This window comes from Dendrobates tinctorius, unplaced genomic scaffold (assembly GCF_039654945.1).
Source record: "Dendrobates tinctorius isolate UK_male_01 unplaced genomic scaffold, ASM3965494v1 ptg000037l, whole genome shotgun sequence".
Taxonomy (NCBI): domain Eukaryota; kingdom Metazoa; phylum Chordata; class Amphibia; order Anura; family Dendrobatidae; genus Dendrobates; species Dendrobates tinctorius.
Genome location: NW_027361705.1, coordinates 20,653,216 through 20,677,979, shown reverse-complemented (window position 1 = coordinate 20,677,979; position 24,764 = coordinate 20,653,216). Strand labels below are relative to the sequence as shown.

At 42.5% G+C, this 24,764-nt stretch overlaps 1 protein-coding gene across 3 annotated transcripts in view; it reads left to right on the top strand.

Annotated features, from left to right (window-relative positions):
• The window catches only part of KCNQ1 (potassium voltage-gated channel subfamily Q member 1), a 257,351-nt gene that overhangs the window by 36,544 nt on the left and 196,043 nt on the right, over positions 1-24,764 (top strand). Inside the window, exons 1-2 of one of the 3 annotated variants that reach the window (XM_073573887.1) lie at positions 6,066-6,195; positions 8,637-9,117. In XM_073573887.1, the coding sequence (XP_073429988.1) occupies positions 8,738-9,117 (380 nt within the window). In that variant the 5' untranslated portion in view covers positions 6,066-6,195; positions 8,637-8,737. Of the gene's footprint in view, positions 1-6,065; positions 6,196-6,628; positions 6,845-8,636; positions 9,118-24,764 lie in introns of those variants that run through there. The other 2 variants (XM_073573888.1, XM_073573886.1) reach the window with 2 other exon arrangements.

Here is a 24,764-nt window from a genome sequence, read left to right as displayed (position 1 = left end):
ACATTCGGCAGAAGATTTGCTACACTCATCAGGTGGGCGTTAAACTAGAAGAAGAGGGGACGGGAAGAAAAACAGATGTGGCACCCCCAGGAGTATGGTCGCCACAGTGGCATTTCCTTCCTCCAGGGAGGGTGATGTCAGGCTTGGAGGCAATGAAGGGTCTCTCTAACAGTTAACCATGTCATGCAACACAGTTCCCACTCCAGGCCAGCAGAGGGAGCTCTGAACCAGAATTGGGGGAGGAGTGCTCTCTGAGGGCCAGGAGGAGAAATTAGGAGTTGGTGGGAGGAGGGCAAAGAGTGTAGACGTGTGGAGAGAAGCTGGAGGTTGAGCTGAGGATAGAGCGCTCCCTCTCAGTAATAGCGCATGATCTGGAGCCTGGTCTCCGAGGGTTGTATGGATACTGAAGGTCCTGCAACAGAAACCAGAGGAATAGGAAGCTGTAAATGCTCTATTCCCAACTAAGACTCTGAGGCACAACAGCGACGGGTGAGCCAAGAGAGATTGAGTGCTACAGCTGTCTGCCATATGAGGTAGTTCTAAGAGAAGATAAGAAGGAGGAACTTCAGTGTAACACAGTGTGATATGCTATATGGATATCATTTTGTGTATATTGCTATTTCACTGATTTGCATAGTGTTAATCTTGATGCCTTGTATGTCTGCAGCCTGACTTTTATCTATGACTCTTGATGACCCCCTGTAGTGTCATAATCCCCCAGGCACCTTTTGTCAAGTCTGGGAGGCCTGAAAACTGGCCCCAACTTGTTTTGACTCCCCCTGGACATAATGAGGGGGGCTGGGGAGGATAGGGGCTGGGCAAGTCAGTTGCTGTGTGCAGAGCATGGTGTGAAGACAGGACTTCAGAGAGAAAGAAGAATATATGGAACATGTTATCACTGTCAGCTGGATTTTGGACTCTCATCTCCCTGGACATGTTATACTGTTACTGAACTGCATTCAGATTCTGGACTATCTTATCCTTTGTGTGGTGGACTGAATATGGACCTTTCATATTTTTGCCTAAATAAATGTCTTGGAATTGTTCACTCTCCTCTTGCTCTGTTGATTGTGTGATACCAGAGAAGGACCCCGTGACACACAGTACTGCATGTACCTCAACTAAGCGCTAGGAAGGAGACTACACAACCCATCTGATAGAGAGATCCCTGAGTTGCTTCCAGGCTAGCCTGCTCCTGTGCCATCTGTAACCAGGACCCTGGACTGCGTTTGCCAAGTAAAGGTAAAGAAACTGCACCCTCTTGTGTCCTTATCTCCTTCCTGCGACATCCTCAGCACTGCTACATCTCTGTGCCAAACACTGCACCGTCTTCCTAAATATTCCACTACACTGCCCTGGGACCAAAAGCCCTACCTGTGGAGGGCTACAACATCATTGCTGCACTACACCATCTGTCTCAGAGGATCTGCTTGCAGCGTCGGCTTAACACCTCCCTTGCCGAACACCACAGGTGGCATCACGAATCATTTATAAACTTTATTCCCAACTCAACTCCTTTTACATGGGCGCCCAGGGCCACGGACCAGGTCACTGCTGCTGTGACATTCCCCTGTGAGAGACCGGCCCGGTACTGAGTACCCCACAGCCCTGGGAGGGCGACCCACAGACACGAACATGAAGTCAGAAAATATACTGATGAAGGATATGAGGTGCGGCAAAGAAGACTCAAAACAACATACTCCGAAGGGAGGTAATAAAAATCTTTATATAGCGCCATCATATTCCACAGTGCTTTACAGTTTAACAGTTCCAAACATAAGTCATAAGTAACAACGTTAACAATACAATAATTAAAGCAAAATAAGACGACCTTGCTCGTGAGAGCTTACAATCTACAATGTGGTGGGGGAGATATAAAGTACAGGTGTATATTTACAATGATGTATTTGCAATGATGGTCCAGCCATCTTGAGGGAGTGAGGTATGGATGGAGATGGTGAATGGGCTACACATGCACACTTACACATAGAATGATTTGATTAGTGAACGTGATAGGCCGCTCTGAAAAAATGTGTTTTGAGGGAGCGCCTGAAACTATGGAAATTGTGGATAGTCCTAATTTCTTGGGGTAGTGCACTCCAGAGGATTGGCGCAGTTGGGGAGAAGTCTTGGAGTCAGGGGTGGGAGGTACGGATTAGTGCAGAGGTTAGTCGAAAGTCTTTTGCAGAGCGCAGTGGTCGGTTAGGCCGATAGACAGAAATGAGGGAGGAGATGTAGGGGGGTGCTGCACTGTGGAGAGCTTTGTGGGTGAGAACAAGTACTTTGAATTGGATCCTATAATGAATGGGCAGCCAATGTAAGGACTGGCGAAGAGGGGACGTGTCAGAGTACCGATTAGCCAGATGGACGATCCTGGCCGCTGCATTAAGTATAGACTGGAGAGGGGATAAATTATACATTGAGGGAATAAAAGGACAAGAAATGGGAAAAACCCAATGTGGCTAAGAGTGGCAATTAACAGTAAAAAGAAAGCATTTAAACTACTAAAGCAGGATGGCACCGTTGAAGCGTTAAACTATAGGGAGAAAAATACTTTATAAAAAAAAACTAATTAAAGCTGCTTAAAAGGAAACCGAGAAGCACATTGCTAAGGAGAGTAAAACTAATCCCAAACTGTTCTTCAACTATATCAATAATAAAAGAATCAAAAGTGAAAGTGTAGGCCCCTTAAAAAATTGTGAGGAAAGAATGGTTGTAGATGACGAGGAAAAAGCTAATATATTAAACATCTTCTCCACGGTATTCATAGTGGAAAATAAAATGCTAGGTGAAATGCCGAGAGACAAAGAAAACCCTGTATAAAAGGGTCACCAATCTAACCCAAGAAGAGGTGTGAAACTGGCTAAATAATAAAATAGATAAATCTCCGGGTCTGGATGTCATACACCCACGAGTACTAAGAGAACTAAGTAATGTAATAGACAAGCCATTATTTCTTATATTTAGGGACTCTATAGCAGCAGGGTCTGTTCCACAGGACTGGCACATAGCAAATGTGGTACCAATATTCCAAAAGAGCTCTAAAAGTGAACCTGGAAATTATAGGCCAGTAAGTCTAACCTCTATTGTTGGTAAAATATTTGAAGGGTTTCTGAGGGATGTTGTTCTGGATAATCTCAATGAGAATAACTGTGTAACTCCATATCATCATGGATTTATGAGGAATCACTCCTGTCAAACCAATCTAATCAGTTTTTGTGAAGAGGAAAGCTATAGACTGGACCAAGGTGAGTCATTGGATGTGGTATATCTTGGTTTGCCCAAAGCATTTGATACCATGCCACACAAGAGGTTGGTACACAAAATGAGAATGCAGGGTCTGAGGGATAATGTGTGTAAATGGGTAACTGGCTTAGTGATAGAAAGCAGAGGGTGGTTATAAATGGTATATTCTCTAACTGGGTCGCTGTGACCAGTGGGGTACCGCAGGGGTCGGTGTTGGGACCTATTCTCTTCAACATATTTATTAACACAATAAAAATATCGATATTTGCAGATAATACAAAACTATGTAAAGCAGTCAATACAAGAGATGATAGTATTCTGCTACAGATGGATCTGGATAGGTTGGAAACTTGGGCCGAAAGGTGGCAGATGCAGTTTAACAATGATGATAAATGTAAGGTTATACACATGGGAAGAAGTAATCAATATCACCATTACACACTGAACGGTAAACCACTGGGTAAAGCTGACATGGAGAAGGACTTGGGGATCCTAGTTAATCAGCTTATTTGGAGCAGGCAGTGCCAGGCAGAGGCTGCCAAGGCAAACAAGATCATGGGGTGCATTAAAAGAGGTCTGGATACACATGATGAGAGCATTATACTGCCTCTGTACAAATCCCTGGATAGACCGCCCGCACATGGAGTACGGTGTACAGTTTTGGGCACCGGTGCTCAGGAAGGATATAATAGAACTAGAGCGAGTACAAAGGAGGGCAACAAAATTAATAAAGGGCATGGGGAACTACAATACCCAGAGAGATTAGAAAAATTAGGATTATTTAGTCTAGAGAAAAGACGACTGAGGAGCGATCTAATAACCATGTATAAGTATATAATGGGATGATACAAATATCTCTCCAAGGATCTGTTTATACCAAGGAAGGTGATGGTCACAAGGGGACATTCTCTGTGTCTGGAGGAGAGAAGGTTTGTTCACCAACATAGAAGAGGATTCTTTACTGTTAGGGCAGTGAGAATCTGGAATTCCCTTCCTGAGGAGGTGGTGATGGTGAACTCAGTCGAGGGGAACAAGAGAGGCCTGGATGTCTTCCTGGAGCGTAGCAATATTGTATCTTACAGTTATTAGGTTCTTTAGAAGGACGTAAATCTGGGGATTTATTCTGATGGAATATAGGCTGAACTGGATGGACAAATGTCTTTTTTCGGCCTTGCTAACTATATATTTTACAAACTACACCTCTCGGTGAATTCATCTGGGGGTGCAGTGAGCATGTTGATACCATATGTGCCTCACAGAAATTTATACCATTGGTGGTGAAGAAAAAAAAATATACATTTTTACTGTTAAAATGTTGTTTTAACCCCAAATTTTTTAATTTTTATAAGGGCTCATAGGAAAAAATGGACCTCACAGTTTGTTGTGCAATTTCTCCTGAGTACTACTTTTCAGGCACCATGCAAATCTCAGAAGCGAAGGAGCAGAATTTACTGCTATGGTCTGCAGGTGTGATGACCCACTGGAAAAGCCCCTTAGGTGCAGCCCCCAGCTGTGAGTTTTGCTTGGCTTGTAATCAAAAATAGGGGGAACCCACACAGGTTTTTGTTTTTTTTTTAAATTATTTATTTACAGCGCAGGAGCATATGACAGCATGTTAAACACTGTATTGTCGGGTCAAGTGAATGGGGTTCAGGTCCGCTCTGCTGGATGACAGGCTGTATGGACGCATCATGCAGCCTGCCACCTAGATGTAGTGGAGCTGACTGTAAGCTCACATCCTGCTGTCCTTGACTTTTCTGCAGCAAATTCGCTGCAAAAAAGTCAACCTGCGTGTTTGCAGCGTTTTTTCACCATCCATTCAAGTCAATGGGTGAAAAACGCTGAAAGTGACATGCTCTGTGTGTAAAAAACAGCTGCAAAGCACAAACTCCTGATGACAAAAACAATGTGTGTGCATGAGATTTCTGAAATCTCATAGGTTTAGCTGGTACTGTAAAAAGCAGCTGAAAAGCAGCATTAAAAAAGCAGCAAAAAAACGCCCAGTGTGAACTTGCCCTAAGAGAAACTGGCATCTGAATGAGCCCTTCTCCTGGGGTTTCTTTCCAACACAGCTATATATCGTTCTGCTCCGCTTCACTTTCTCTGTACCGTGCTGTTCATAAATAGGACTGCAAGTTCAATATGAAAGATTCCCTTTAAATTCTGCTGCCAGCTATTGATCGCTGCATCTAAAGGGTTACACAGCATTTGGAGCTAGCTGTGTAGCACAGCTGGCAGTATTTGGTGGCGTTCCTCATACACCCGCATCCTCCTTGTGATGTGCAGTTGCAAAAGGTGCAACCGGGCCCAGAGGGGTTGGGGGCCCACGCAAAATAACTGGGCTCCTCTCCAGTACTGAAGCCTCCACCTGCGCACTCACAATGATGAGTGGGGGGCGGACTAGTGAGCTGTTGAGCTGGAGGAGCCATGGAATGATGAGCACAGAACAGGGGGCACTTATGAGTTTGCTGGATGGCACTGGTGCCCTGGTGATGTACATGTCACATGTTGGGAAGGGGTTACAGGGAGTCTGTTAGTGGTTTTCACCCTGTTTAAACATAACTTTGTGTATGTTCGAAGTGTCAGCAAGCTAAGGCAAGAGCCCAAGGGGCGTTCATTACGGTGAAGTGTCTCTCTACACTGAACAGTCCCGAAATGTCCCCTCTGCTCCTGAGTGAGGGCTCTAGATTAATGATGAGTGACTGCTCGGATAAGGTGTTATCTGAGCATGCTCTTGTGCTAACCACGTGTCTTCGGGGTGCTCGAAAAATAAGTTTGAGTTCTCGCAGCTGTTCGACAGCTGAACACATGCAGGGATTGCCTGTTTGTTAGACTGATTGTTATTGGCTGTTATACAAAGAGCCTGATGATTGGCTGCAGGCGGGCGGCCGTCCGTTACAGGTGCCGCATGCAGGGCTCACAACTGCCGGTTGTGGATGGGTAGTGACGGTGAGTAAATGTCTGGCTTTTAATTTCAGAAATTATCAAATCTGCTCATTCTATAATAAAGACAATATATATCTATCAGGATTACTGTTAAATTGTAGATATTCAGTGCTATTGGGTCCATGATGGTTTTACACCGCAATGAACAAGTGCTGGACTTTGTGGAATGGTGACAATGTGTCACTAGGTGTTATGGCCACTGTGGCGGGCTTGCGAGCATTGTTTAGGAACATTTCTTTGTTTTGCTCTATTATGACTAATAATTGACCAATCTAAATCCTGTGCTAAAATCTCCCAGCCAATCCTTGCAGTGCGCCGTTTCTATATTTTACACATTTGAAAGCTCTAATTCCTACAACCACAAGGGGGCCTCGTTGACGGTGACAGGTCTGTATTACCGGCAGTCTGTGATGATCCACTGATCATATCCGCACAAGACTGAGAGCCAGCACTTAGTTATAGTTATTGGAAGATGTTGGCTCAGATAGAATGACCCCGCGAGGCACTTCCTGAGAGATAAGTGGCGAGTTTGGAAAAATTGAATGATGACCTTTTAAATGTCTGATAGAGATCGTGGTCTTTAAACCTCTTTCCAAATGCCTACAAGAACTACTGGAGGGATTAGAAGGCTTTGCTCCCATGGGGACAGCTGGTAAGTTGTGGGAAAATTGTGCAAAAAGTAGCAATCTGTTTTCATAAGGGCGCTCAAGTTTTATTTTTTTTCTTTGTAGAGTGACATTGATTTTCCTTTGCGGTAATCCTGCATGTGAATGACATAAGTCGCCTCCATAAGGGACCGTGCGCGCTGTATTCTGTGAGCGCTGGGCGTCCTCTAATTAATGAGCTGAATACTAGTAGTATTTCATTAATATAGCGCCGATATATCCCACAGCGCAGTACACAGATTTTCATCACTTGTATCAGTCCCTGTCCCCATTGGGGATCACATTCTAAATTACAAGTGAACCCAAAGAACTTCTACTTTTTTTTTTCCTTATAATATGGATACATTACGCCTTTATCCAGATAAAAAAATGGCTGCCAGTACTATGGAATAACGAAATCCTCATTATTCACCTACTCTTCTACAATCCAGCGCTGAGCCTCCTGCAGCGCTCCTGGTCTTTGATTACATGTGGCCGGCACGTGATTACTGCAGCCTATTGGTGGCTGCATCCGTTCTTTGCTGTACTGCTGTCATTACCGCTCAGCGATGGGCACCGTATTGCCAGTAACACGGCAGATGACCACAACGTAGCGGCCACTGAAGCGCTGCAGCGACCACGTACCATCTGTGTGCACCAAGACGTGTCTGCATGCGCACCAAGACGTGTCTGCATGCGCACCAAGACCTGACGTGTTTCTGGAGGTTTCGGCTTCAGATCACTGGCTTAGAAAGTAGATGATTAGTGTTTATTTTACAGATAGGGAACCAATTTCATATTAGTGATAATATAGGACCATCCCAATTTGGGTATAGCTTGTCGCAGTGGGATGACTTTTTTTTTTTCATTTTTTTTACCAGTGTTCACTCACTTTGTTTCGATCTTAGGTTTTGTCTGTTTAATTGCCAGTGTGAACATGCTCCTATACTTTGCATGCACGCCAACTTATACTGTGGCTCTTTTTTTTTTTTTTTTTTTTTTTACATTGGGACCCATGTCAATGCAATTTTTTTTTTTTATTGATTAAAAAATTAATTAGATTTATGGTGATGTGACGCTTGCGAGTGTGTTCCTGAGTTGCCATCCGTTCACAAATTCCAGGACAGCCCATAATAATGGGGTACTTCTCTTTTTTTTTTTCTTCCCTCTCCGTGAAGCTGAAGAAATTTATACAGATTATTTTGGCTGTAATTATTATTATGCAGCTGATGTCTTCATAGCAGAATTATGGGCTGTAGACATGGATCACTTTGAAAAAAGCCATAATAAATAATTTTTTTTTAATGTGTTCAGAAAAATATTGTCTGTCCGTGATTTTTTTGATAAGTTGTCCAGAAAAAAAATGAGTTGAATTGGCCACCCTTGGTGTGTTTTTTTTTTTTTTTTTTTTTTTCTTCATTAAATCCCTCAACGGGAGACGACAACTTATGGTATTTAGCTAAAAATGTGCAGCGAGCTCTGTGTATAATCAGTCTGGGTGGAATGAAAGGCATTCCTTCCCCTCCAGGAGTCTGAGGACAGTAGGGACATTAGAGCTTCAGTAGGACGTGGAGGAAAAGTTCCCTAAAGAAAGTAAGAAAAAGGAGGTAATGTTTCCAGTATTTAGGATCACACCTCTAAAACCAACAACCCTAAGAGACATCTAGGAGAGCTGTGCTTAGGAAGGAATTATGTCCAAACCACTCCCTCACACGAGGAGTCATCAGGAGAGAACTGGAGAAGGCAGGACATCAAAACTCGTGTGTTACTAACTAGATTTTGCTTCTTCTTCCTTTCCAGCTAGATTAAAGCCACCAGGGGATCGGAAGAACTTGGAATTTTCTCCATAAAATGTTCTTCAATAAACTTTCCAACTTGTAACAAGGCTTTCCCCTTCTCCAATGTCCTCGTTATCTCCTCCTAAAACCCAGAAAAGAAACTGGAACTTTGGCATCTTAACTTCTAGAAGAGATCTCCACCAAAAACAGAGTCCTCTGGAGATGAATGAAAATCTGAACACTCATTACGAACACATCCCTTTACCCCGGGGGTTAAACAGCAATGGACAGCAAGGTCAGGAACGCGCTACCACCACATTTGAACTGAAACGCGACGTTCTGATTACCACGGAGACTCCGCGGCCGACTATTAATCTGGACCCCAGAGTTTCGATCTACAGCGCCAGACGACCTCTGCTCACCAGAACCAACATACAAGGCAAAGTTTATAACTTTTTGGAACGGCCGACTGGATGGAAGTGTTTTGTTTATCACTTTACAGTGTGAGTAGATGTCGTCTTTAATGTTTTACTTATTTTTTGCATGCGAGTAGTTTTCGGTTAAGGTTGTATTTACCAACCTTGGACCTTCTGGAATATAGCTTGGTTAAACCAGATAAATCCTATTATGTTCTTGCCTGTATGTACAATAACTTTCATAGTTTAAAAGTTGTGAAAACCTTTTTATGGTTATAAAGTTAGTTCTCTAAAACTTTTAAAGTTTCAGAGGCACAAAAAAAATGAAATGACATTTTAAAAGGAAGACTCCCTAGTAAATCTATAGTCCGGCTTTGTACAGTCAGGCTATGCTCACATGTTGCATTTTTGCAACGTATTTTATTTAAATGCAAACTAAAAGTTGTGTTTTTTTCAGTACCAGCAAAAGGTATGAGATTTCAGAAATCCTGTGCACATGATTGTTTTTTTTTCTCTTTTTTTATGATTGAATTGAAAACTGCTGCGTTTTTTTAAAATTGCCACATGTCAATTTTTTTCAGCGTTTTTGCTGCTTTTTTTCACCATAGAAAGCAATGAGAATGAAAAAAGTAACCATTTTGTTTTTGCTGCGTTTTTTCACCATAGAAAGCAATGAGAATGGGGAAAAAAGTAACCATTTTGTTTTTTGCTGCTTTTTGTTTGGTAAATTAAACTAATTTTATTAAACATGTACTGTAGACAAATGACACCTATAATCCACACACACAAAAAAACAACAAAAAAGCAGCAAAAACCTTTTTGGAAGCAGTTTCTTTACTGCCAAGAGAGCAGGTTTTCTCTGCAGAAAAATAATGCAGCAGAAAAATAATGCAGCAAAAAGTGCAACGTGTGAACATGGTTGTCCTCTTGTGAAGCTGCTGGAAGTTCCTGCTTCTTCAAGGAAAGCTGGGTGGCAGCATCAAACACTGCCATAGTTCTACCAAAAGTCCTGAAAAGCATAGATTAAGGACTTGTGCACACGTTGCAGATTTGGTGCATTTTTGCCATGCAGACTTGTGACATCCTGATGCCAGCAAAGTGAATGAGAAACCTGAAGTCTCATGCACATGTTGCTTATTTGTGACTTGCAGTTTAGGTGCAGAACTTAATCTGCTGCATGTCATACTCTTTGCGTTTTTCACCATTGACTGCGCTCAAATCTGTCAAAAAACGCATAAAAAAACATTTTTACGGCTGCAATTTTCCTGCTAAGAGATGCAGAAATTTCTGCATCCATTTACCCAACATGTGCACATAGTCTTACACTGCTGATTTGCTGGGGTAGTAGATGTAACTATTCCCGTGTACAAAAATCCCACGTTGCCACATAGACTACACCAGGATTAAAATACATGGGGCCCCATCGCAGATATTTATGGTCAGTCATTTTTCTTTGAATCAGAAACTTGTAGATTTTTAGTTATTTTTTTTTTATAATACCAGGTTAGCACTCAGTAGACACAGTGCTATATTATATGGCCAAGATGGTGCATACTTGTTTTCCAATTATTTTCAGCCTTCTTGTATTACCAGTAGTTGGGTACTTTATGCTTTGTCTTCATGGCTTCAAGTGCAGCGTAGAAGATGGCATTGTGACGTATTACCACTGAATGGCATATGTTTCTCCTGCTATCATACTGCCAGGTAACCAGACTTGCTTTAAGCACAAATCTGGCTGATACACAGTACATTTAATTTACAACTGTTCACCAGTAGTAGGTCCTGGTTCTTTGATATTCCTATTCAATGATGACTTGATGTAGACATCTATAGGTCAAACATGTATACTGTGCAATTGTAGGAGTAGGACATCAGAATGACTACAGACTTAAAATTTTAGGCCGCACCGCATAGTCCTCCATACAGTATTATGGGCACCGCATAGTCCTCCATACAGTATTATGGGCTGCACAGTGTAGTCCTCCATACAGTATTATATGGACACCACATAGTCCTCCATACAGTATTATATGGGCATTATGTAGTCCTCCATACAGTATTATATGGGCACCACATAGTCCTCCATACTGTATTATATGGGCACTATGTATTTATACATAAAAAAAAAACAAAAAAAAAACTCACCTCTCCCATTCCCTGCTGGTCCGGTCTCTTCAGCATCTTCTGACATTAGCTAAAGCTGACAGCTGGGGGCTGCTACTCTCAGGCTGGTAAGGGACCATGGATATTGCCCCCCCAGCCTAAAAGTCGCAGCCGCCCCAGGAAATGCACATTTATTAGATGCACCAATTCTGGCGCTTTGTCCAGCTCTTCCCACTGGCCCTGTGGCGGTGGTAAGTTGGGTAATATTTGTGAGGTTGTCACCTTTGTATTGTCCGATGACATCAAGCCCACGACTTGGTAATGGAGAAGTGTCTATGAGACACCTATCCCTAACTAATCATATAGTTGTATTGTAAATAAACACACAGCAAGTATAAAATTCTTTATTTTAAATAAAAAGACATGCCGTTTTACTTTTTGTATTTAGAAATAAAAAGCAAGGTTATAGAACCCTTACTCTCATGCCATTGCCCCTTTCTGGGGCGTCTACAGGCTTATTTTTAGATTGGGGGTCCCAATATCCATGGCGCCTTACCAGCCTGAGAATTCAAGCCACCAGCGGTCTCGCTTAGCTTGGTTGGCTGTGAAAAATGGGGGGGGGGGGGGGATGCCACCATTTTTTTTGTTATTTAATTTTAAAAACAGCGTGGTTTCCCCTCTTTTCTTGATAACCAGCCATGATAAAGCTGACAGCTGAAGGTTGCAGCTTGCAGCTGTCAGCTTCCCCTGGCTGGTTATCAAAAATAGAGGGGAACCCACGCCATTTTTTTTAAATGTATTTTTAGCGCAGGTGCTGGCTGATGAATACTCCCATCAGCCGCCACCTGCTGTAGGGTGATGGGAGTAGGACTCTCTCTCATCAGCAGATGCCTGTGACCAGACGTTGGCTCACGCTGTCATCTGACAATGTGGGTGTGATGGTGTGATATGCTGTGTGGATATCATTTTGTGTATATTTCTGTTTCACTGATTTTCATAGTGTTTTTCTTGTTGCCTTGTGCATCTGTAGCCTGACTGTATCTGTCTCTTGATGACCCCCTGTGGTTCCTTAATCCCCAAGGCTCCTTTGTCTCCTCAACCTGTCTGACTACCCCTGGACATAAGGAGGGGGCTGGAGAGGACAGAAGCTGGACATAAGGAAGGGGGTGGGGAGGAGAGGAGGTGGACAAGTCAGTTCCTGTGTGGAGAGCTTCGTGAAGACTGCACCCCAGAGAGAAGGACCCATTTTATCCTCTGGTGCTAGAGTTTTGGAATCTTTTCTCCCTGGACATTTTATCCTGTTACTGGACTGCATTCTTGTTCTGGACTATTGCATCCTCAGTGTGGTGGATTGTTTATGAACCTTCTAATTTTGCCTGTAATAAAGGTCTTGGGATTGTTCATCCTTCCCTCGCTCTGTTGATTGTGTGGTATCGGAGAAGGACCCCGTGACAGTGGGAACCACAGCTCTCTGACTGGTGGTAATGATCTTACTGCTGGTCAGAGGCAATGTTCGGGCTTCCCATTCATCTGAATGGGGTTCTGGTTCAGTTACTGTTCTGGTACCCTAACCAAACTTTAACTGTTTGGCCGAACCCGCTGGACCCCGACCTTCCAGGGGATTGTCCGTTTTTTTTAAGACTGGTGGTCTTCAGTTACTCTGGGGATGTGAGGAGGTGTTTGCGGGTGGACTGGGCCACTAGAACCCAGAGGCTGGCATACAACTTTCTTGCCGGTCTATCTACCTAATATTGCCTAAAAGACAGTTTTGCCTATCCTTAGATATTTTAATAAAAGTTGTGGCCAGCAAAGGATGCTCTTTATTAAAGCACTTACTATGTGGCTCCAGAAATGTCGGTTCCTCAACCTCCATTTATTACATTTGTGTATTTTATCCGGCAAAGTGCCTTTTGTGTTTTCAACTCCAGTAAAAGAACTTTTATAGTGTTCAGTAAATAAAGGTTGTTCATTATACAATGAACATTATGTCACTTTTTCAAGAGCTCTTAAAACAACAAATATAAGAAACATAACACATCACTTTTTGTACCGCTTCCAGAAATGTCCTATTACGATATGTTAGAGAAAATTACATTGTTTAACTCGGGGGTTTTTTTGTTAAATTTTGCTTTGATAATATTTTTTCGTCTCACAAGCTATGTAAAAAAAATGTTGTGATACTGGACATCTACTGGCTGTGACCTAAAAATTTCAATAGGAAGTATAAAGTTGGCATGCTTTAATCCAGGTAAAGCTGAAGTGTCTGGAGTGGTGGCCCATTCATTCGTTACGGGGCTGCTTTGGTCGGCTGTGTTCGTCAGCCCCACACAGAATGAATGACGCACATTTTTGGGACCTGATCCAAACTAATTTCACTATTAAAATATTAGAAAATAAATAAAAAAAAAAATATTTCTTTACTATGAATTAACAAGTGAAAAGACTTTTATGTAATGAAGTTCCTTTATTTGCTGCACATATAATTTAGTTGTATAATTTGTCTTTCCTTTTGGCATTTCCTGTATGATGAGGATGTACGGTACTTTGTACGACATGAAAATGAGCTGGAGCGGAGTTTCCGCTCTTCACTGGTTCACGTTTTTATTGAAGATGTCTCTACAACTTTAATATCTAGAATGAGTAAAACGTGAAATGTGATGTCTCGTCAGAGACTACCCCTATATTACATCTGTGATGGCAGCCAGCTGACCGCTCTATCCAGCTCCTGAACACCCTCGCTAAACCATTTATTTGCTGGGGATAGTCTTTACTGGCCAGACATTGTAGTATTACACTACAGCTGGTAATTTACTATGGTATCTTTTGGAGTCTGGAGTAGAAGCTGCTCATAGAGGGGGATCCAGAGCCCTGATAAATCTCATAAATAGGTCTTCATTGGTCACCTCCCCCTTTAAAACCTAAAGGCCCCTATAGATCTGAGATGTCTGTTGGCAGAATGATGGTTCTTTCGGCAGCCACATCAGTCGTCTTTCCCATATACTGGAGCTCTCGCTCAGCTGTGTTCTCTATGAGAAAGTTGCTGACGGACATCTCTGCCAGAGGCTTATCTCGTACAAAGCCCATTAGCACCTCCTCTGACCATCAGTTGGTTGGCTTTAACGAAACTTCAGTATTGGTAGATATCTAGGTGGTGGACTTTCTGAAACTTTCCCAAACTTCTCAACGGAGCCTGCAGAAATCAATGGAGTTGATCCAGAAACCCCAATCAGATACACGAAATGGACTTTTATTCACAGAATCTTCTGAAACAAATCACATGTGTGAATATACTCATAAAGTCTTAAGCAAGGCTGTGGAGTCGATTAAGCCAAACCTCCGACTCCAACTCCTCAATTTCCATGACACCGACTCGGACTCCAACTCCACCAAAATGGGCTCCGGCTCCGACTCCACGACTCCGACTCCACAGCCTTGATTTTAAGTGCAATCTGCTACAGTAAAAACACTGTTGGGTTGGTTCAAAAAAGTTCTTTTGGTGCCCAAGGCAGTATTGTGAAGCTCTCCCACTCTTGGCCACCTTGATCTCTGTGGTTGTCTGACAGTCCCAGGATAGACCTCCTTCAACCAATCACTAATGCTCTTATTTATATTTAGTTATTTTTGCTTTTCTATTTTGTCATTTTAATATTTCCAAATACACTTGCCAATGCGACCAAAAATTATGTAGAAAGTGGGCCCGGACGGATTCTTACTGCTAATGTCTCTACATTTTCTCCATGAGGTGTTAATTCACTTTTCTCTGTTTCCTGATGGGAAGAAAATTGCTCATGAAGTATAATACAGCAGATTATGATTAAATCTAGAAGAAATACTGGGGGGATTTACTACACTATTAACCTGTCAAACTCTGACGGTGGCATTCACAGCACGCCTGTATGGTGGCACGTCATTCTGGAGTGTCGGCCGGTGGTCTGTTGAAGACCCCCATGCTTGTCATCACGGAGGACTTTTGAAACTTATCTCTGTGGCCAGGCTTCAAAGGAGACTGGAATGTCTATTATATGCTGCAATACCGTGGTACTGCTATATATAGTACAAACGATCTGACAAGTCCCCTAAGGGCACTAAAAAATACAGTAAAAAGTGGGGGGGAAAAAAAGTTTTAAAACATATGAAAAAACATAAGTTCAGCTCATCCCAATAAAAATAAAGATTACAAAAATGTTAAAATAAATATATATATGTGGTATTGCCGCATCCAGAAAAGTCGGGTTTTATTAAAGTATGAAAATAATTAACCTGATTGGTGAACACTGTAAACATAAATAAAAATTAAAAATGAGGGTCCCTCTACTTGATCAATATACGGGCCCTTCACAGTGCAATAGCTCATCATAATGCACAATTCCACGTGATTTGGAGCTGGTAGTTACCCCCTTAGCCCTGGGGCACCTGTGCGGCTTCACTGGTTGCACCAATGTTATGTGCACCCCCGACCTAATGGCTACCACAGTCTATGCCTTCTCTATGGGCAGCAATTTTAAATGTCACAAAGCTCCCCTTTTCCATCCACTGTACTTCATTTATCTTTTCTGAAATCTAATTTTCCCTGTACATATTAGGAGTTGTAGTTCCCCACTATGATGTTGAAAAAAAATCTGTACTCTTTCCAATCGATATTTCTACCCAGTCACCAGCCCATATTTGTTTTAGGAAGTTCTAGATCCTCTTTTCTCATACCGCTATGATTTGTTGGGCTTCTGTTATTCCTCCTGAAAATTTATGGATACATTCCCAACTGGGTGTGGCCATTTTGTAGTCTATGCCTGCACCGGCCAACACCCAGTTTTTTCACACATTTCTGGGAGAAGCCAGCAATGCCGAGGGGCCCATTTTGGGGGCCCGTTTCGGTTTTTATCTTATTTGGGCCTACATGTGTTAGTTTATGATGATTGCCACCTATGAGCCATTGCTGTTTGTGCTTTCCATTGCTGTTGTGAGTCAGTGTAAAGCTGGGTATCTGGCCCCTTGCTAGTTTTGGGTGGTATGGCGCTGTGTATATCCTGCTTTAATTCTCCAGTTCCAAGTTGGTGATCTGTTGTTGATGTTGGCTCGGGGAGATCTTTGTAGTGGCTGTTGCTAAGTCCCTTTGTAAATGAACCCGTCTTACTCCTGTTCACAGGGTTTTAATGTAATCCTCATATAAACTTCTCATTTTATTCCTAAGATTCCAAATGAGAAAGAGAGGCAATGCCACCACGGAAACACAGCGATGTCACGTCTGTTTTTGTCCTCATTCCTGCCATGTTTTACCACTGTGTGAGAAAGTACAACTATTCTCTACAGTTAATACAGTGATGATGGAAGACGGTGACGTGTACGTTGGTGAGAAGCATGGCAACTGAGAGGATTTTAGTAATGCAACCAAATTATTTGAAGTTCACTTAATTGGATCCAGTTTTATTGTATGGGAGATTTACACTCTCACGGAAAAAATATATACGGTGTACGTTGTTCATGGAAGATCATGTGGTGAGTTTTTTGTTTTTTTTTGTAGAGGGAAATCATATAAATTGGACCTGAAATGCACCATAGACATTAGATGGAGAGACATGGATCCTGGGTATCGTACTATGGGTAGGCTTGGTACCTGGGTGTGGCACTATGGGTAGACATGGTACCTGGGTGTGTTACTATGGATAGACATGATATGAGTATGGTACTGTGTGTAGATATGGTCCATACCTGGGTATGGTACTATGGGTAGACGTATCTAGGTGTGGTACTATGGGTAGACGTGGTATCTGGGTGTGGTACTATGGGTAGACGTGGTATCTGGGTGTGGTACTATGGGTAGACGTGGCATCTGGGTTTGGACTATGGGTAGACATGGTTCCTGGGTGTGGTACTGTAGGGTTCAGACCTTACAGTACTATAGGTAGACATGGTCGCTGGGTATGGTACTATGGATAGACATGGTACCTGGGTGTGTTACTATGGATAGACATGATATGAGTATGGTACTGTGTGTAGATATGGTCCATACCTGGGTATGGTACTATGGGTAGACGTATCTAGGTGTGGTACTATGGGTAGACGTGGCATCTGGGTGTGGTACTATGGGTAGACGTGGCATCTGGGTGTGGTACTATGGGTAGACGTGGTATCTGGGTGTGGTACTATGGGTAGACGTGGTATCTGGGTGTGGTACTATGGGTAGACGTGGTATCTGGGTGTGGTACTATGGGTAGACGTGGCATCTGGGTGTGGTACTATGGGTAGACGTGGTATCTGGGTGTGGTACTATGGGTAGACGTGGCATCTGGGTTTGGACTATGGGTAGACATGGTTCCTGGGTGTGGTACTGTAGGGTTCAGACCTTACAGTACTATAGGTAGACATGGTCGCTGGGTATGGTACTATGGATAGACATGGTACCTGGGTGTGTTACTATGGATAGACATGATATGAGTATGGTACTGTGTGTAGATATGGTCCATACCTGGGTGTGGTACTATGGGTAGACGTGGCATCTGGGTGTGGTACTATGGGTAGACGTGGCATCTGGGTGTGGTACTATGGGTAGACGTGGCATCTGGGTGTGGTACTATGGGTAGACGTGGTATCTGGGTGTGGTACTATGGGTAGACGTGGCATCTGGGTTTGGACTATGGGTAGACATGGTTCCTGGGTGTGGTACTGTAGGGTTCAGACCTTACAGTACTATAGGTAGACATGGTCGCTGGGTATGGTACTATGGATAGACATGGTACCTGGGTGTGGTACTATGGGTAGAGATGGTATCTTGGTGTGGAATGAGTATGTTACTATGTGTAGATATGGTACTATGGGTAGATATGGTACCTGGGTATGGTACTATGGGTAGACATGGTACCTGGGTATGGTGCTATGGGTAGACTTGGTACCTGGGTATGGTACTATGGGTAGACATGGTACCTGGGTATGGTACTATGGGTAGACATAGTACCTGGGTATGGTGCCATGATTGGGTATGATACTATGGTTTGGGCCTAGACATGGATAGACATGGTACTATGGGTAGACATGGTACCTGGGTATGGTACTATGGGTAGATATGGTACCTACCTGGGTATGGTACTATGGGTAGACATGGTACCTACTGTACCTGGGTATGGTACCATGTATGGATAGACGTGGTACCTGGGTACGGTACTATGGGTAGATGTGGTCCCTGGGTATGGGGCCATGATTGGGTATGATACTATGGTTTGGGCCTAGAGATGGATAGACATGGTCCTTATGGAAAGACCTGGTACCTGGGTATGGCACTGTGGGTAGACAGTGTACCTGGGTTACGGTACAATGGGTAGACGTGGTACCTGGGTTACGGTACAATGGGTCGATGTGGTACCTGGGTGAGGTTCTATGCGTAGACGTGGTCCCTGGGTATGGTGCCATGATTGGGTAAGGTACTATGGTTTGGGCCTAGACACGGATAGACGTGGTCCTTATGGATAGACCTGGTACCTGGGTATGGTACCATGATATGGGCCTCTAACTGTTGGAAACCTATGGCTCCCAAAATGCTACATCCCATCATACTCGTTTTGGCACCTTGAGATTTTTGTTGCCGCCACTTGCTTGTTCTGTGGCCACATGGTTCACTACTGTCTAAAATAGCCAGGCTGTGAAGCCTGTGCATAAAAAGCTAAGCGGAGCTGAAGAGGCACCATTGCCATTCCATCTTAGCAATAGTCACTGGGGGCTACAATAACCGCATGCATCCCCATATAGTGGTCATGAATATTATAGCTTTGTGAAACAGCCCTATTTAATTTTTAGAGTTTTTCAAGCTATAGACCTATAAACTGTAATTTATAGTATTAGATTTTTAGTTGTTTTTTGTCCCAAAAATATTTTTACCATTCTTTAGCTTTTGGAAATTTTTTACCCTTGAAAGGAAAAAAATACAAATTTTGATAAGCTTGATCATTTGGGTAAACCAGCTAAAATTTTTCTACTTTACCGTTCTATGTTTTCTGGCATGATATATCAGAAAATTCTCTTTACTTTGGACTGATTTTTCTCTCTTTTCTAGCATACACGCAATCGTCATTTGAGCCTAGAATCTCGCTAATTCCCATATAACAATAACAGATTGGATAACACGATAACCTCAGATTTACAGTCATTCACGTTGGCTTGAACTCTGTTTAGTAAACTCACAGGCGAGAAATCTAAACCACTGGCGACAGCACGAGACTGAAGAATAGTCCGATGTCATACCTGTTGTCACGCTCTCGAATACCTCTGCGTGCCTTTTTCTGCTGGCACGCAATAAATGCAAAGGAAAATAAGAGGCTGCACAAGTTTTATTTTTACATGGTTTTATTGGCTCTAGAAGTGCTTCCTTCCTGTAGATGAAAGACACTAGAAGGATACACCTCATATCGTTTTGTATGTAGGCATTGGTATCCTCTCCTTCTCTATGTAATGATCGACCAAACCTGTGTATGGGTCAACCTGACGGCAGATGTACAGGGTGGGCCATTTATACACCTAAATAAAATGGGAATGGTTGGTGACATCAGCTTCCTGTTTGGTTTGTGGCACATTAGTATATGAGAGGGGGAGACTTTTCAAGATGGGTGGTGACCATGGTGGCCATTTTGAAGTCGGCCATTTTGGATCCAACTTTACTTTTTACAATGGGAAGAGGGTCATGTGACACATCAAACTTACTGAGAATTACACAAGAAAAACAATGGTCTGCTTTGTTTTAACATAACTTTACTATTTCATGAGTTATTTACAAGTTTATGACCACTTATAAAATGTGTTCAAAGTGCTGCCCATTGTGTTGGATTGTCAATGCAAACCTCTTTTCCCACTCTTGACACGCTGATAGCAACACCGCAGAAGAAATGCTAGTCTAAGGGGGTCAGATTGTAGGAATGCTCGTACCATAATGTGGTGGTGCACCATCTTGCTGGAAAAACTCAGGGAACGTGCCATCTTCGATGCATAAAGAGGGCAACACATCATCATGTAGCAATTTCAGATATCCAGTGGCATTGAGGTTTCCATTGATGAAGAATGGCCCCATTATCTTTGTACCCCATATACCACACCATACCATCAATTATGGGTGTCAGGTCCGAGCATTCCTACAAGGAATCTGACCCCATTAGACTAGCATTTCTTCTGCGGTGTTACTATCAGTGTGTCAAGAGTGGGATAAGAGTGTTGCATTAACAATCCAAAACAATGGGCAGCACTTTGAACACATTTTATATATGGTCATAAACTTGTAAATAACTCATGAAAGAATAAAGTTACGTTAAAAACCAAGCACACCATTGTTTTTCTTGTGAACTTCTCAATAAGTTTGTGTCACATGACCCTCTTCCCATTGAAAAAAATCAAGTTGGATACAAAATGGCCAACTTCAGAATGGCTGCCATGATCACCACCCATCTAGAAAAGTTTTTCCCCTCCCATATACTAATGTGCGACAAACAGGAAGCGGATATCACCAACCATTCCCATTTTATTTAGATGTATCCATATAAATGGCCCACACTGTATAGGGAGATGGTGGATGGACCATATTGGAGATCAACATGCTGATTCGTTGATTCCACAGGGGATAGTCCTCTCTCCATATAGTAAGTATAAAAAGATGTAGATGTAGGCTGGAAAAGCAGAAGTCCGGTTCCTGCACTATCCAACATCTGTGACCAGCTTTCAGCTGCTGTGGAAATTTTTCAATCTTAATTGAAGCTGAAATACTCGTTTATTACAAGTGATGGGAGATTAGAGGAGGTTGTCTATGCTGCCGATGTTGGATTCAAGAAACCAAAGGACAATAATGGATTTCACCATGTGGTTTATTTTCTACATGTTTTGACGTTGACCACCTTCTTCATCAGGTGAAACTACAATAATTCTTCTCCTGAGGAAGAAGTTGGTCTAACTTCAAAACATGTAGAGCATAAACCACATGGTCAAATTCCATTATTGTCCTTGGATTCAAGAAACCTAACATCGACAGCACAGAATGCCACCCTTAATCTCCCACCACTTGTTCTACACAATGTGATCTCGTGGCTTAAGGGTGCTGCAGAAGCTGATATACCTTGATCCCTCAGTCATGAGTTAAACAACCCCTTAAGGTGAGAAGTTCCTTATCCCTCACCTATAGTTGCCTCCATAGGAGATAAGACCCTATTGCACTTGGTGTTTTCAACTTTTCTGCTAGCTGTTATTCATTCTTTGCTTCTCGTAGATTAAAAAAAACAACTTTTCTGTTGCCTCCTGATCATGCGTGCCAGTGTAGACTCCTGTGTAACAACAATATATTGGTCCTTTGCAGTCCAATAGCTCATGAGTTTTTGGCGTGGACAGTTGTGTCCACTCCAAAAGCTGGAGTCCTTTTAAAGGGTTACTCCGGTGATTCTGGAGGTGATCAGCTCAAACAGGTTTTTCATGAGACATATTTAATACATTCTTACGACATTCTATAAATTTTGTCGCATGACAACCACCGTGCAGACACTTATAAACACATCACGTTGACATCTTGTGACAGAGTATTAGGATATTAAGGTTTTATTTTTCTTCCAAAGCACTTTCTTGTGCCACTCATTTTTGGATATGTTGAGCCAAGTGTACAGAGATATCCTTCCTTACAATTCATTAGCTAAATCCAGAATGCTCTTTTAATGCCTTACTGGCTAAAGATTCCACCACAGAATGTAGCCACCAGTTTTTTCTGACGGAAACCATGCACCCTCTTGCAATCTTGATATTCTCACATATTTTTACAACTAATCAGCAGATCATTTTTGCTAAGTTTCCTTATTCTAAATGAAATTGTCCAATAACTCTTCATTATTGTGGAAATTCAATGCAAAGTGAGGTTTTGTTTTTTATTCATGTTGCTCCTTTTTTACCCACGCAACAGGATTTATACAGGATGTGTATTCCCCGGCTTAAAAGTGTCCTAAGGCCAATTGTAAAAGTTAAGATCAGGTACTTGCAGCACGCATGCTACAGCACAGAGTCCCTTTTATCTTGGTCAAGATTTCCTATCGTCTAAATATAGTCAGGGAGCGCATATTTTTCTCTGCTGCTTCTATATATTCTCCTTCACAGCCAAGAGAGGCATCTGCTCCAATTCCAAGGGAGATAGACGTTTATCACACTTCCTCCTAGTCTACACCCCCGACAATTTAGAACGTCACACATCTTGTTTTGGAACTTTTATCCGGAAAATCCTTCCATCCTTTTTCGACTCAGGTTCCTTGATGTTCTAAAGGTCTATCACAAAACCTCACTCTCTCTGCTTCCAGGGTGTACACGGTATAGTCATCCTCTTTCCTACTTCAGTGTATAGCCTCGCTTCCCTTCGGGTCATCCTCTTGCGCCTTTGAGAAGAATATTCCCCTTCCTCTCTCTTAATTAAGTGTAAGCAAAAGTTTACTAGGAAATACACCCTCTGGTATGGACATTGTTCTACTAGATGTCAAGTAATAACTGGCGCGCGAATACTTCAGAAAGGTGTCGGAACAAAGATTATAGAACAGAGTTGTTAGAAGGCTTTTTTCTCATTTTTTTTTTATACTTAGGTTGCAGATATTGAGTGAGATTTATTAACCAAAATGTCCTAGAATTGTGCCAAAAAATGCTGGGTTACCAACTTTTAGACAACGTTGAAAAGTCTCCTTTCCAAGATGCTAAAAAAGGACTTTAAAATGTAAACTATGCCTTTCTTTTGGTTCAAATTAGTAGCAAAATTTACATAATTAGTAATATTTTGGTAAGTTTTCATGAAATGTGGTGGTTATGGCCAACTTTAAGCACCAAATGTGGTGTCACTGCCATTTTGCCGTACGTCCCATGGCACGGTACATGGTACATGTCTCTACCTGTGAATGATGCTATTGGTCAAGTCACGCCTGCAGTTTTTCTTCCTAGTATAGATGTTAAACTGTGTTCTCAAGTTTGAAATTGATCTCCTATCCTAAGGATAGAGGATAACTTTGTGATTGCTGGGATTCTGACCGCTGTGCCACCCTTACCCTCCCCCATGATCTTGAGAACTAGGGCTCTGCTTCTCCCATTAAGAGTGAATGGAGCAGTAGTGTGCATGAGCGACCTCTGCTCCATTAGGCCGTGGTTCTTCAGAGGGATCAGTGAGGGCCACAGCAGTTGGACACCCAGAGATCAGAAAATTATCCCCCATCTTTTGGATAGATTATTTACAGTGGGGAAAAAAAGTATTTAGTCAGTCAGCAATAGTGCAAGTTCCACCACTTAAAAAGATGAGAGGCGTCTGTAATTTACATCATAGGTAGACCTCAACTATGGGAGACAAACTGAGAAAAAAAAATCCAGAAAATCACATTCTGTTTTTTTTTTTTTTTTTCATTTTATTTGCATATTATGGTGGAAAATAAGTATTTGGTCAGAAACAAAATTTCATCTCAATACTTTGTGATATATCCTTTGTTGGCAATGACAGAGGTCAAACGTTTTCTGTAAGTCTACACAAGGTTGCCACACACTGTTGTTGGTATGTTGGCCCATTCCTCCATGCAGATCTCCTCTAGAGCAGTGATGTTTTTGGCTTTTCGCTTGGCAACACGGACTTTCAACTCCCTCCAAAGGTTTTCTATAGGGTTGAGATCTGGAGACTGGCTAGGCCACTCCAGGACCTTGAAATGCTTCTTACGAAGCCACTCCTTCGTTGCCCTGGCGGTGTGCTTCGGATCATTGTCATGTTGAAAGACCCAGCCACGTTTCATCTTCAATGCCCTTGCTGATGGAAGGAGGTTTGCACTCAAAATCTCACGATACATGGCCCCATTCATTCTTTCATGTACCTGGATCAGTCGTCCTGGCCCCTTTGCAGAGAAACAGCCCCAAAGCATGATGTTTCCACCACCATGCTTTACAGTAGGTATGGTGTTTGATGGATGCAACTCAGTATTCTTTTTCCTCCAAACACGACAAGTTGTGTTTCTACCAAACAGTTCCAGTTTGGTTTCATCAGACCATAGGACATTCTCCCAAAACTCCTCTGGATCATCCAAATGCTCTCTAGCAAACTTCAGACGGGCCCAGACATGTACAGGCTTAAGCAGTGGGACACGTCTGGCACTGCAGGATCTGAGTCCATGGTGGCGTAGTGTGTTACTTATGGTAGGCTTTGTTACATTGGTCCCAGCTCTCTGCAGTTCATTGACTAGGTCCCCCCGCGTGGTTCTGGGATTTTTGCTCACCGTTCTTGTGATCATTCTGACCCCACGGGGTGGGATTTTGCGTGGAGCACCAGATCGAGGGAGATTATCAGTAGTCTTGTATGTCTTCCATTTTCTAATTATTGCTCCCACAGTTGATTTCTTCACTCCAAGCTGGTTGGCTATTGCAGATTCAGTCTTCCCAGCCTGGTGCAGGGCTACAATTTTGTTTCTGGTGTTCTTTGACAGCTCTTTGGTCTTCACCATAGTGGAGTTTGGAGTCAGACTGTTTGAGGGTGTGCACAGGTGTCTTTTTATACTGATAACAAGTTTAAACAGGTGCCATTACTACAGGTAATGAGTGGAGGAAAGAGGAGACTCTTAAAGAAGAAGTTACAGGTCTGTGAGAGACAGAAATCTTGATTGCTTGTTTCTGACCAAATA